This window comes from Lepisma saccharinum, chromosome 8 (assembly GCF_977018435.1).
Source record: "Lepisma saccharinum chromosome 8, izLepSacc3.1, whole genome shotgun sequence".
NCBI lineage: Eukaryota > Metazoa > Arthropoda > Insecta > Zygentoma > Lepismatidae > Lepisma > Lepisma saccharinum.
In genome coordinates this window covers 51,916,412-51,931,302 of record NC_139236.1, presented here as the reverse complement: position 1 = coordinate 51,931,302, position 14,891 = coordinate 51,916,412, and the positions used below count along the sequence as shown (strand labels likewise).

Genomic DNA, 14,891 nt, shown 5'->3' with positions numbered 1-14,891 from the left:
TGAGTTGCGTCAGATGATGTTTGGTAGGCAAAATTAATTGATATTTGCTCTCATATGGCAAATGAGTCTTCCACCAACTCGTAACAGCTGTCTGTCATCAATAAATGGATGAAGATCCTTGATAGGACTATTTTTTGATACTTGTCCTTCTTCTAAGTCATGAATTTCTTGTGGAAATGAAATGCGTTGCACAATTAAGATACATTTCATCAGTACTGCACGTAATTCAACATAAGAAAAGTTTCCTGTTCTCTTCGAAACAGGATTCTTAACATTGTAAATGAATCTGTAGCATGTTGCTACTACACGAAGCAATCTCTGTAATGTGGAAAATCTCAGCATGAAATCTGCTTCTGTTCCATGTATCTTGCTAAACATTGATGTAACTATCTTCCTTTGTTCTGTTATGCATTCTTCAAGTTCGCTATTTTCCATAACATGTAATGGCCAAGTATCTTCTTTTAACCACATAGGTCCATTCCACCAAATTTCCGAATCCTTGAGGGCTCTTGGTTCTACTCCCCTTGTTATCAAATCTGCTGGATTACACTTAGATGTGACATGATGCCATTGGTTAATAACAGAAAGTTCCTGGATCTGTGCAACACGGTTACCTACGAAGGTTTTCCATCGAGTGGGGGACGCTGCTAGCCACCCAAGTACGATTTTTGAATCTGTCCAAAAATATGTACTGTCAATTGGAATTCTCAAAATTGGTGTTGTTTTCTTAACTAGTTTAGCTAATAGAAGAGCACCGCACAATTCTAGTCGTGGCAAAGTAACTTTTTTTATTGGCGCTACTCTCGACTTTGCGCACAGTAATTTAACATTGATTCTTCCTAACTCATCTCTTGATCTAATATAAATGCAACAACCATAAGCTCCTTCTGCTGCGTCGCAGAATCCATGTATCTGAATGTCATTTGTCTTTTCTGTTGTCAGTACAAATCTCTCTATTTGGATGTGAACTATATCTGGTAGTTGTTGATACAAATTCGTCCATTGGTTTCTTAAATCTGAATCTAATTGTTCATCCCACTCCAATTTACAACTCCAAAGTTTCTGCAAAAACATCTTGTATAAAATGACAGTTGGACTGATAAGTCCCAGTGGATCAAATATGGAGCTAACAATTGACACAACTTGTCGTTTGGTTATGTTCGTTAATGGTGAACAAAAGTCTCCATCTTTCGCTACTTTGCACGAAATTAAAAATTTGTCTGTTGATGTTTGCCAGATGATGCCTAATGTGTTAATTTCTGCTTCATTATTGAACTGAAATGGTAAATGAACTTCTCTGTTCTTCTGGTACTGCTTGCACCAATTCCTCACAATTGGAGCACCATTTGCGTAAAATAAATCCACCTCGTTTCAAGAGTTCATTCAGTTCAGACTGTAAGTTGATCATAGTTTCAATGTTATCACCTCCTGATGCTACATTGTCACAATAAAAATCCCTTAATAATATGCTGGATGCATTGGGAAAGTTTTCGTTTTCCTGTCTTGCAAGCATTTGTAATGCTGCAACAGCTTGGTACGGCGATGAGGTTAAGCCATAAGTTACAGTTAATAACTCATAAGTTTGTATTTCTTCGTTTGGTGATTTTCTCCACAATATTCTTTGATATTTAGTGTCATAAGGATGGACTCTAATGTTGCGAAACATCTGGGCTATATCTGCTGTAAAAACTATCTTGTGCGTTCTGAACCTCAGTACAATAGAGTATAGATCTTCTTGGACTGTAGGCCCTGTCATTAGAACATCGTTAAGGGATAGTCCACTGTCTGTTTTCGATGATCCATCAAATACAACTCTCACAGGTGTTGTAGTACTTTCTCTAATAATAGCATGATGCGGTAGGTAATATGACTCCTTGTTCTCTTCATCAGTAGTTTTAATTTGCTTCATGTGGCCTAATGATTCATAATTGTCCATGAATTCACAATAGTTCTGCCTGAGTGTTGTTAATCTTCTTTCCAACTGATGAAATCTTTTGTCTGCTTGTTGAAACGAATTCCCTAATTCAGTATGATTTGGTTTGAATGGTAGCCTAACCATAAATCTACCATCCTTCTGCCTGATGGTTGTTTCTTGAAAATGCTTTTCACAATCCATTTCTTCTTTGCTCTTGGTCTTTGTGAATACTTCCTCTAACTCAAAAAACCTCTGTAATTGTAATTGAAGGCTATCTTCAGTACGTACAAAACATGAAGTAACTGTTGTAGGTGCTTCACATTGTTGAGGCATAGCTCCTGCTAAAATGTATCCTAACTCTGTATCTTGAAGTACAGGATAATTTCCTATTCTTGTTCTTCTATCTGAACGTAGTAGCAAGAAAAATAGTTCAGATCCAATCAACAAATCTATGTTGCCTGGCTGATGAAATGAAGGATCAGCAAACTGAATATCCTTTGAAAGATTCCAAGTACTGCAATCGATTACCTGTGTAGGCAAGTCGCCTGTGATTTTTGGTAACACAAGACACTTCACTGTTGTTGTATAATTAGACGTTCTAGACTGGATTACAACATCTACACAATGTTTAGTTTCAAGACACGAATTGTTTATTCCCTGAACTGGAACAACATAGTTTTCTTTCGTCAGTCGTAGTTTTTGCACTAATGATGTGGTTACAAAATTAGACTGACTCCCACTGTCTAAGAGAACTCTGCAATAATGAAATTGTCCATTGTTGCCCTTTACCTTCACTAAGGCAGTTGACAATAAAACTTGTGAAGTGTCTCTTTCTTTGACTGTACAATATGAAGATTGAGGTGCTTCATCTCTTGCCACATTGTTGCTTTCTTGAGGAGACACCCTGGAATTCAATAGTTGTCTATTGCTTGTATTGTTATTGACACTCGCCGATCTTGGTCTTTCAGGTGTATCCCTGTGCAAGAGAGTATTATGTTTCAAATTACAAATTTTACAATTTCCAGATTTACAAAATTTCACTGAATGTTTTGAAGATAAACAATTAAAACAAAGACCTTTCTTCTTCACAAATTCTTGTTTCTGTTTATAACTTGCCTGTAAGAAAGTCTCACATTGGTACAAAGTATGATTTGCGGAACAGTACATGCACTGAATGTTAGTGGATGTTGCTAAATACGTGTTGCTTTGTTTCATGAATTTACCTTGTTTATCATGTGATTGAAACTGCTTAGCATTGGTGTCACTATGTGTCGGTTTCATGTTTTCTAAAGCTTGACACCTGCGCTCTACAAATGCAAATAATTCTGACAAGGTAGGAAAGTAATCATGCTCTTGTGATAATTCAAATTCCTTACGAGTATTGTGATCCAAATGAGATACAAAATGTTGTGATAAAATGACTTCATCCAAAGGCACCTCAAGTTTAAGAGCCTTTAAAGCATTCAGATTTGAGGTTGCTGTATTTACAAACTGTCTCAATTCATTTGCATCTTCTTTACGCACCGACTTTATGTGTAATAGTTCACTAACGTAATGTGATGCAATAAGCCTGCTATTATCATATCTTTCAGTGAGCAAGTTCCATGCTACTGTATAATTTGCCTCACTGACTTGCAAGTTTGAAATGAGCTTACTGGCTTGTCCCTTTAAAGAGGAGCGCAAATAATGAAATTTTTGTATTGCTGGTAATGTATTGTTATCATGGACCAACACTATAAAATTGTCCTTGAATGGAAGCCAGTTTTCATAATTTCCATCAAAAGAGGGTATGGAAATCTTTGGAAGTCTAAGTTGAGACTGAACTGACGTAACAGAACTAGTACTAACACTGGGCTGATTCATTTGATCATGCCGCATCACTATTGTCTCCATTTGAGACCTAATGCTGTAGTACTTTTCTTCAAATTCTATTCTATGAACTTCCTCTTCGGTTGCTTCCGATTGAAGTTCCAAACTGGTTTGAACGTCATTGAATTTGTCCCACATCTCTGTCAAGTGACTTAATCTCAATTTAATTTCCTGAACACTCTGTATATTAATGTCAAATGCATCGACGAATGCTTTCATACGGGTCAATTGCCCTTTGTAGCTTCCTCGCACAACTTTTAAACGTTTAATCTCTGCCTCTGTCATGGTGAAAGGATAACTGATAAGGTTTCACAATAATGCAATTAATGAACGTAATGTAATGTAAAGAAAGGAAAAGGAAATTGTACTAAAATGAGCCTGATTACCTGCAAACTTCAGCGCTGCCGATGTTGGACACACAATTGTCTCGCCGGTTGGAAACACTGCTGCACTGCTCGCACGAAGAATCAGCTGATTTCCTTCCCCGCCTTCTGAATATGCTTGCTACGCAATAAATTTAGTATCGAGATTCTGGAATGTCCCTTCTGCCACCCGCACGAAACGTTCAATTCTTGAGACACGAATCCACACAACTGGACCACGCTATGTCAATGCAAAACTAGAACGCACCGTTCACCACAAAGTTTACAGTTCACAGTCAGGTAGAGGTAAGACATCCAAAGCTTGGAGGACCATAAAAATGTTGGAGTTGCGTTGATTCTTGTAAGAAAACACAATCACAAATGCACACGCTGATTCTTTTGAGACATCTATTTTCTACCTGTAATGCACTAACTACCATGAAGTATCACTGAAAGGCAATTCTAATCACTTTAGACGACGTATGTGCTTAGTAATGTCCAGCTGTGGTTATCGCGATTCGCGCCATGTTGCTTCTCCTCACTAACCGTTTTCTTTGCTTGGCGCCCACGCAAACAGCTGATACATGGACTCCATACGCCATCTCTTGAGAACAAAAGTAATTTAACCCACATCATCAAAACCAAATAATGAAAACAAGAACACATTCCTATACAATGACAAAATGACCATTTCGTACTTAGCATACCAGAAGTATGGTAAAATTATGTCTGGTGGCTTGTTTATGGAAATGGTGAAGTAAGGAGTGTGACCAAGGTAAGCAAATTCATTACATAAAGCGAAAGAGTAAAATGATGCCATGTTTGCCAGTTATTGTTTACAAGAATTGTGCTTGGGAGAGAATACGATGCAATGCTGTCTACAGTTACTAGGTACATTGTAAGGTACAACACATTTTCACATACAACAATATTACATGTGAAAAAAATCATTTTTCACCAACTCTACAGAAACCTTCTGATCAAATCGAAGACCCCTTGATTACAAGGCAAGAGCATTACCACAACGCCATCAGGATTCCCCATTTTTTAGGGTCAACATGATATGTGGTTTGTAGAAAATGGACACACACATTCATATTCAAAGAACTTTTTTTGCATTTTTTTGGAAGGGTGGAGGAAGGCACTTCAATCATTTTACTGCCAACATCCTTGGAACTTGTTGTACTTTTGCTTGGTGTGCTTCTATTGTGCTATAGAAGCACGCCAAGCAACAGTACAACAAGTGGCCACTGAAATTAATAGAACGAAGAAGAAAAAAAAAAGAGTTTCATGGATAAAGTGAGTACTAGTTTCTCCATATTTATCTACTACCATGTCTCTCTTCTCCCAATTATGAATTACTACTATTGTTAAACAACTGGAAAGTTTCATCTGTGCATTTCACTAGTGTGCTTTTGCCAACATCTTCAAACTACACTTACTCCTCAGAATTAAGGTATGAAAGAAAATTGGACCGAGTGCTACATGAAATTTTGTTCTACTTCGGTATGTGAGCGTACATTCATTTTTGTTATACCATACTGAAATGTTGAAAACAGTAAAATTCACTTACCAAACTTTATGAGCTTTCAAACCAGTATGACTCGCTGGGATCAAAAGCATGAACCTGTTCCTGAAAAGAATAAAGAAATTTTCCAATTTGTAATAATAACTTGAGAAATTTCACAATATTTCAGTCAGGGACCTTGGTTTCTTGGTGATTTTTTTAAGGTGTTATTTTCCCCAAAATTTGAATTTTTATTTTAGCACACTTTACTGCCAAATTTTCTTAAAATTAAACATATATTGTGTTTTAAAACTAGTATTTTAATTTGTGGGTCAAATGGCCTACACTTGTGAGTGACAGTTTCATACCTTAACAGATTTTTGATTCTTTAATTCATGATTTTCAAATGATAGTGGAAACTAATAATCTGCAAATCATAAATCATTTATCTTGTAGTCTACGGTTGTTACAAGCATAAAAACACATTTTTTTGTTGTAACGTTTCAGGAGAAAACATGCACCCTAAAGTAAAAATAAATGTCTGATGTGTTTTGAAACGTCACAATTAAAATCTGTGTTTTTATGCTTGTAACAACCATAGACTACAAGAGAAATAATGCTACAATGTGAGCAATGCGTACATACAGACAATTCCCTGACATTCGCTACGAGACTCGGCGGCAAACAGCCTGGCGTCATTGCTTGTCTTTCCCGGCGAACGGGGTCTGCGACAGTCTGTAGAGTCAGCTATTAAAATTACAGTTTTCATATTGTGTACTAACCTTGACTACAGAAGGTGTTGAAAATGATGTCCCTCTGCTGCAACACATTCCTGGCATCTCCGAAGTAAATTGGCATTTACACGTGCAAGTTTGTCTACTGTAATTCTCCGATTTCTCGTACAATACTCTCCTTTAACTCAGGGATGGTATGCGGAATGTCTTTGTATACTTTATTTTTTTAGATTTCCCCATAAATAAAAATTGCAGGCTGACAAATCAGGGGACCTAGAGGGTTTTTGAAACACCCGTTTCTTGTGAGAGGCAGCGAATAGATTTCCGAGGAGACTGTTCTAACCTTTGTCCTATCTCATCAAGTTCTTCCTCAGTAAATACACGTGGGTTTTTCTTTCCACTTTTATTGAGAACTGATCCTGTTATTCTAAACGTTTTTACAAGGTTTAATATAGTGGTCGTATGTGGAACGGGAACACCAGGAAATTTCGTTGCAAAATGTCGTCGCACTTCTCCACAATTCCGCTTTCCGAAGTAACACTCGACAAGATAAATCCTTTGTTGTAATGTAAACTTTTGTGATGCCATATTAAGCCACAATCTTCAACACACGGACACGACACAACACAACTTCCGAGGGAGGATTATACTGGCATCAGTCTCCAACGTCATCAGAAAGGGAAAGAGAGCGAAGGCAGGGAGAGCGAAAAAAACAGACTGTAGCATGCGACTGTCGCGGACACCGTTCACCGGGAAAGATAAGTGCTGACGCCGGGCCTCTTACTGCCGAGTCTCGTAGCGAATGTCAGCGAATGCTCTGTACAAGAAAAATCATAAATCACAAAACACTTCCAGATTCTGCCAGGTCAGTAGAAAACCCAATAGAAATTACTTAACTGCACAACTGCTTCTTTTTTTACAAGTCAATAGAACTATTTAAAAAATAAAGAATATTGTTGAGAATAAATATTTACCTTGAAAGTGTCAACCATATCCCTCCTTTTGCCCAGCAGAATTAGAACTTGTGGAATGTAAGCCAGTGGGCAAAGATGGAGTATGGAGTTACTTGTCACACCTTGGATGTCATAGCTGTTGAGTAAGGATACAAATTTTAGAATACAAACATCAGTTGAGATATTAGGTTCTTTTAATTTAATCAATCTCTGAAATTGAATGAGAAAAAAAAATCCACCTTTTATTTTTCCTTTCAAGGTTTTCTTCCTCATTCACAAGCCGTGCTGCATTCTGAGGAAGAAAATCTAAAATCTACAGCACCTTACCTCTTTACAAATGTAGCTAATTTCTGACACAAGAATATTGGTTGAAATGGACATGTTAGAACTGGCACTGGGATCTAAATCGGTTTTGGTGTGTATGTGCAAGTGTTCTTAAAACGTGAAAAAAAAAAATATTATGAGGCATTTAAGAAAAAGGACTAGCATTCCACTGTCGGAATTGAGTCGAGTTGAACTGTGAGAGTGAGCAGACGTGTTTATCGACTGTCTGCCAAGTGCAGTGAATCACATGGGGAATTCTGTGGTGCAGTGGTAGCAGACAATTGGTCTTTTTCGTGGAACCTGACACTCAGTTTCCTGAACAGAAGGGGGAAGTGTCATTCTGAAGTATGCTTATCTTCCATAGAGTGATTTCACTGCTGATTATAGCTGACATCCACTAAAATCCATGCCCCTCCCCATTTTCATCTTTCTAGCAAAATTACTAAACAAACAAGTGTTGGCAGATTTGGGTTCAATTCCCTGTGCAGATCCAACTTTTTTTTTTATTGTGAATATTGTTGGGAAAGTAAGCTGCAGTGAAAGGATACTATTATACTACTGAACTTACACAGTACTGTCTTTTTTCATTACTTACAAACCACTTGCTATGTTCATAAAAATACTGCAAAATGCTGGTATATATACCATATTTACGCATGTATAATGCGCACCCTGGTTTTTGATGGGGAAAAGTACAAACAACTATATCTTGTATATAATGTGCAGTACAACTCAGGTTCAAGAAATGGCTTTCTTAGTTGTAGGTTGTGAAGCTATTGATATGCCAATCAAGAGTGAATGACATCATACCTATTCAATGAATCACCTTTTGCTATGTGGACCAAGAGGAGAAGAATATCACTTGTGTATGCCATGAGTTACCAACCCACACCACTTCCCCCCTTTCCCTCCACTGTGTTTAGCATCCCAAAGCTTTCACTCTTTAACTACCATATTTATTTTGTAATACTCCTAGTAGACAATGAGATCAAAATTACGTTATGGATTTGCAGTGCTCAGGAAGTTATTTTCTATTATTTGTTGCTCAAGAAATACCACTGATACGCATCCCATATGACAGGAGGTGCATTCTCGAATTTCGCCAGAATGGCACTGCTTTTCTTGGTGTCACAGAACATTAAATTACAAAGTGAAAAAATATGGGAAATGTGCTTCAAACTTCTATACATGGTTTTGCTCATTCCTTCTTAACTTTTCTAAAAAAACTTCAAAATATATACTTTATATCTTATTCATGACTAACATAACATACGAGGCACATTCAGGACCCTCAAACTAGCAGTTAGCAGTACAAGATTTCTTCCATTAAGGCATGTACACACTCCATATATATAGAGTATTACTTGGCCAGGAATACATTTTAATTATTATTTTGTTTCTCCTTATCTTTTCCTTCATAAAAGTCAGTACGTTCCTTTATTTTGTGATGAAGTTATTTCAACTGCATTTCACATTAGTGTCACTATCTTGTATGTAATACTGTTACAATATTCAGAAAAAAAAGGTAATGTGATCCCCTGTGCTTAGCACCACACCATGAAGGCGTATAGGGGGTGTGGGGGTAACAACCCACACTTTCTTGATCCGGTCATGAGTGGGGGTGATGTGATTAGCATCACGCCCCTGACTGCCTTTACCCCCCAGGGTTTCCACCAGGTACCCATGTAATTCGATGCTGGGTGGGCGCCGGGGCCGCTTCCGTTAGAAAAGTTCCTGGATTTGAACCGGCCGGGGATCAAACCCGGGACCTTGAGCACGGTAGTTAGACGTGTTACCGACTGAGCCACCGCGGCCACCCAATATTCAGAAACTGCATGATTTAATCTTTAAAACGATATATAACACGATAGGGTTCTGTAATCATGAAAAATCAATGCAAGTATCACAAATTCATGGAATGACCATGTATGGTTTCAGTTTGGCTGTTCGAATTATTCCGTGCATAATACGCACCACCGTTTTGGGAGCAAAAATTTTGGAAAAAAAGTGCGCATTATACATGAGTAAATACGGTATTACACTGTCATCAATGCATGAGCTTTTCGACTAGTATGTATTGGCACTATGAAGAAATGAGAATAAATACTGAAAAAGGACACCACAGACTGGATTCCTACTCATTTTGCAAAACCAAATAATCTTGATCTTCAATTTTTGCATCATTGGTTTATTCAACGTTGTTGAAAAATGAAATGCAAAAAAAAAAAAACATAATTATTCAAATTATTCCAAAAAAAGAAACTAGTTAGGAAGAAACAGTGAAATGTGTTGTCTGTTTGTAATCTTGGGGGAAAAAAAAAATAACAAAATTTGTTTGAAGTAATGATTACCATCAGTGGGTAGTATTCCACTGCAATTACAAGAATCAATTTACCAGAGTTTTGCTGTAAGACATTCCAAAATTATATCAGAACATTTAAAAAAAACAAAAAAACAACTTATGTAACCATGAAATATAGTTTTTTCACATAATATTGGGTTCAAAATCAATGGAAACTTGGAATTTTGCATAACTTCAAGAATAATTACACTCCTCAAAAGTGTTGGTATTTTTGCAGACCCCGGAAGCAATCAAAATGCCGGAAAATATTGGCTGGTATCGGTAAATAAAATCCAACCGATACTGATGCATTGGCATAGCCCTAATTTTTTACAAAATTACTGGACTTTTTAGGTTCTTCAGACCAGTGGGAACCTTACAGACACTTAACACTTCACTGCATACAAAATCATAAAAGCACAATGTCATGCTTACCTCTCAAGCTCTTGGAAGAACTTTGGTCTTTCTTCCCTTTTCACATATAGGAATGGAATCTTCACTCTTGTGGATTCAAGAAGTTTTTCCAATGCATGTGTGCCAGATTTTCCCAAGGCAATGCAATTTAGTTCTTCAGTTGCCACATATGCAGTTTGATCAATATTAATTATGTGCATAATTCCGCCACCAAATTCTAATTAGAGAAAAAAATACATTAGAAAAAAGAGCAATATGGGAAGAAATTATAGAAAAGGCCAACATGGAACTGCCTAGTACAGAATGCACTAGAAGGAATGGTCAAGGAGCAAAGTGTGTGGGAAAGAAAATATATCAGCTGACAGATGATATTAACTTCAATAGATCGTAAAGTGAAAATGACAGCGTGGAGGTTGCAGTGAAAAACATGTCCATAAGGCTGAGAAGCAAGAATACCAAACTATCTTCATGTTCCATACGTGAAGTTTCATGCTTCCACGTTGCACAATTATTATTTTTTTCTTTTTCTTTTCCAGAATTAATTTTGAAGGCGAGCTGCCTTCATTCACTAAGGGTACAGCATCTTGAGTGGAGATAGTAGCTCGTTATTTCTTTGTTCATTCCTTGGCAGTTGTTTTGGTATTTCACTGTTTCTGCACACCTTGAGGAATGCCTCGTTCACTTACCAGGTACCACCCAAGAATGAACAAAGAAGTGAAGTATTACCATCTTCACTCCAGATGCCGTACCCCTTAGTGAATGAAGGCAGTGAGCCTTCGACATTAATCAGAGAAGAACTATCCAATTGTCTAACTTGGAAACAGGAAACTTCATGTATGTAATACTTAAACCATGTTTACCACATCTATTATGAATGTTTCTTCGTGTTCTAAACATTAAGATTATATACAATAAAATGTTATTTAAGGCACATGGTATTAGAGCAAGGAAGGCACAAGGGGGGGTGTAAGTTTTAATACCCCAAATTCTTTAGTAATAACAGTATTAATAAAGAAACTTTTATAGTACACATTGCGATTAAGTAATGTGCTTTATTTTTGGTGTGCATAGTTGTGTCTAAACTGTAGGTTCGGTCCAAATTACCCTCCTATATATTTATATATCTATTGTTACCTTATTGCTGAGCACACACAGGAGATGTACTGTGTAGAAATTTCAGCAAAAAATGTTGGCTCAACCATGACCTGAATCTGGGTATACTGTGCCATTGCTCTACCAACTGAGCTACCGAGAAATGGTGTAATATATGGTTTCAATCTCACTTTCTTTGAGGGGATAAAAACATTTCTGGCAGGGATAAAAAAAAGTTTGGGTGGGAACTGTGACGCGGTACCTTCTCCGCTTCAAACGCCATACCCTTTTGTGAATGAAGACAGTGGATCTTCGAAATTAATAGGATTTAACCATTAAATTGTGCAATGCGGAAGTGCGAAATCCTCTAAATTTCACGTAAGTAATTCTAAACCATGTTTACCGCAACCATCATGAAGCATATATTTAGTTTTCTCTTTGTTAACTTCCAAACCTATCTCTTTAGCAGATTTTGAAAATATTTTAGCATTATTCTTAATTGTATTGATATAATCCCCTAATAAGTCTACATCATCTGCATATGGTAAAAACTAAGTCATACCATTTAATTTTAGTCCTTCGTTAGTTTCTTTTACCTTCCTAACAAAAACAGCATATTCTAAGGCAAAATTAAAGAGCAATGGAGATAATGCATCTCCTTGTTTTAACCCATCATGAATTGTAAATTTGTCAGACACATTAATACCCACACGAATTTTACTTTCTGTTTCACTGGTGCATACTTTTATCATACTAACAAGCTTCTTAGGTATTCCAAACTCTACTAATATATTATATAATTTCTCTCTTTTGACCGAATCATATGCTTTCTTGAAATCAATGAATAGCTGATGGACATTTTGATTATATTCCCACTTTTTTCAAGTGTCTGTCTAATGTGAAAAATTTGATCTGTAGTTGATCTGTTACGTTTAAATCCACATTGATAATCACCTATAATTTCATTAGCATATGGGGTTAGTCTTGTTAAAATAATATTAGATAATATTTTATGTTGCTGAGAGTAGAGAAATTCCACGGTATTTATTGCAGTTCATTTTTATCACCTTTTTTAAACACAGGAACAATTATGGATTCTTTCCACTTCTTTATTCCATAATAAACAAATTAATTTATGAATTTGACATATTAATGAATTTCCACCATATTTAATTAACTGAGCTGGTATTAAATCAATGCCAGGTGCTTTGTTATTCTTTAGCCTTTTAATAGCATCTTTAATTTCAGTCAAGTTAGGTTCTGGAACTAAAGGTTCGGCTGTGTGTACTTCATTTACTTTACATAAGAAAGTTATTTTTATAAAACTCATCACTAGGGCTCGGAAGTTGAGGAAAATCCTTTTTTTTCCTAGTGTTCCAAGACGATGCCCAACATAATATATGTTCATTTTGGGTCATTGTAGGCCAGAAAAAGGTGGGTTTTACTTATCCTTTTTTGCCTTTTTCGGCGTTTTTTGGCTTATTAGTCCTTCTCTAGCTTATTTTTAGGTCTTAACGGCTTTTTATTGCAATTTCACCTTCTTTCGAGTACGTTTTTACTGCCCATTCTCAATTCGAATCATCATCAGTTCATCACCTCTTCAACATCCTTTCTGTAGTAAAAAATAAATAAATAAATATATTTGAACCATCCCTGAAACAAGAGAAAAACATTTTTGGACGACTCAAGCAGGTACGGTACAAGGTCCTTTAACCATAACTTGTCTGGAAGGTCACGCTGTAAATGGCAACTTTCTCTTGTTTTGAAGCTTTCAGTTTTTTCACACTGTGTGTTCCATACCACCAAAATTTTGCATTTTTTTATTCATTAAATATTTAATTAAAACTGAAGTTATTAATTAATTTGGATCACATTTATACGTCCTTTTTTTTTTAAAAAAGACTACATAGGATTCTTTTTCCTTCTGGTAGGCAAGGATACACTGCATGGGCATCTTTTCTTCACAGGTGAAAATAGAAACAAACATAACTTCCAATGTGAATAATAAAAAAAGGTAAGGTAAAGGTAAAGTTTGATGTGCACTTTGCACCATGCCATGAGGCATATATAGGGGTGATGTGGGGGCTAGGGCCACACACATTCTACTGATATCAGCCATTTTGGAGGTGATGTGATCAGCATATGCTCCAGTTTCCTTTACCCCCATATCATTTAATTGAGGCTGAGTGGGTCCTAGAATACTTTATGTGGGGACAAGGTCACCCACCCCGGGAATGAAACCTGTCTCTCCCACGTGGCAGTCAGATGCACTACCAACTAGACCACCTGAATTAAAAAGAAAGGAGCATACATAAATAGAGCTTTGGTGTAGTCAGTAGGGCATCTAGTACCAAGCAGAAGAGCCTAGTTCAATTCCCGAGATTGGTGATTTCAGGAGGGAATTTTTCAAGCAATGTCTCTCAATGGTGCTGATCACTTCACCCCCACAAATGGCTCAGAGTATGAATGTGTAGGGTTCTACCTCCACAGCCCACATATCTACCAGAGACAGCATGGGAGAGTGAAGGCAGGAGAGAGAGAGAAAGAACAAATATTTATGGCTGTTTTATAGGTTGTGGCAAAGGTGTCACCAAAATGACTTCAGTAGTATATAAAAAAAGGAAGTTGCTGGAATTACTCTCCCCAAGTAAAAATAAGAAGAGTTCAAAATTCAATTGCAAAATAAAAATGAAGTAAGGTACTTTACTATTATACGGACTACCCCCAATCAGTACACTATATGTACCCAACTCAACCTTACCTAACCTTCATATCTAATTAGTTAGGTTAGGTTCTTATGGCATACTAATTAGATATGAAGGCTAGGTTAGGTACGTATAGCACACTAATTGGAGGTAGTCCGTATAATACTAAAGTACCTAACGTAAAAATCAACAATTGAAGAAACACAATTATAAAAATAACTCACCAACTTTTTTTATGTATCTTGTTGCTGACACAGTAAGGTTTTCCATGCCTTTCTCAATTTCTTCACCACCACTGAAAACAAAAGAGAAATTAAATTTTAGTAGTAAATGCATTCAGTTGTCTTCGGTTATGTTATCTAGGATACATGTTATAGAAAACTCATGAAGATCACAAATCTAATACTGAATATTCAGATATTTACTGAATTTGTAATATAACAAATTAAGAGACCAACAGAAAATTTGGTCCAAACAAATGACTGGTAACGAATATTCTAATGATAGGATACTAATGGATGCAATGGAATTAAAAAAAAGCAGTAACTTCATCTCTTAAAAGCTTATAAGCTAACACAAAAAAGAGGGGGAGGAGAACAATTTTTTAAAAAAATAGCTCTAGAAAGCACAAAAAGGGTTGCTTCCACAAGGTTAGACTTGGCATGATCAAAAAAG

General features: G+C 36.6%; 3 protein-coding genes across 3 annotated transcripts in view; all 3 read right to left on the bottom strand.

Annotated features, from left to right (window-relative positions):
• Positions 1-14,891, bottom strand: part of tej (tejas) — a 125,503-nt gene that overhangs the window by 3,634 nt on the left and 106,978 nt on the right. The window contains exons 13-16 of the mRNA XM_083126642.1: positions 14,441-14,511; positions 10,441-10,636; positions 7,362-7,476; positions 5,720-5,779 (exon numbers count right to left, since the gene is read on the bottom strand). Of these exons, the coding sequence (XP_082982768.1) occupies positions 5,726-5,779; positions 7,362-7,476; positions 10,441-10,636; positions 14,441-14,511 (436 nt within the window). The 3' untranslated portion in view covers positions 5,720-5,725. The remainder of the gene's footprint in view (positions 1-5,719; positions 5,780-7,361; positions 7,477-10,440; positions 10,637-14,440; positions 14,512-14,891) is intronic.
• On the bottom strand, positions 34-1,074 carry LOC145991779 (uncharacterized). The gene has a single exon (XM_083127830.1). It carries the CDS (start codon positions 1,072-1,074, stop codon positions 34-36), a length of 1,041 nt encoding a protein of 346 aa, XP_082983956.1.
• On the bottom strand, positions 1,268-4,069 carry LOC145991778 (uncharacterized). Its single transcript, XM_083127829.1, has 2 exons — positions 3,139-4,069; positions 1,268-2,709 (listed from the first exon to the last, which is right to left on the bottom strand). Exons 1-2 carry the CDS (start codon positions 4,067-4,069, stop codon positions 1,268-1,270), a joined length of 2,373 nt encoding a protein of 790 aa, XP_082983955.1.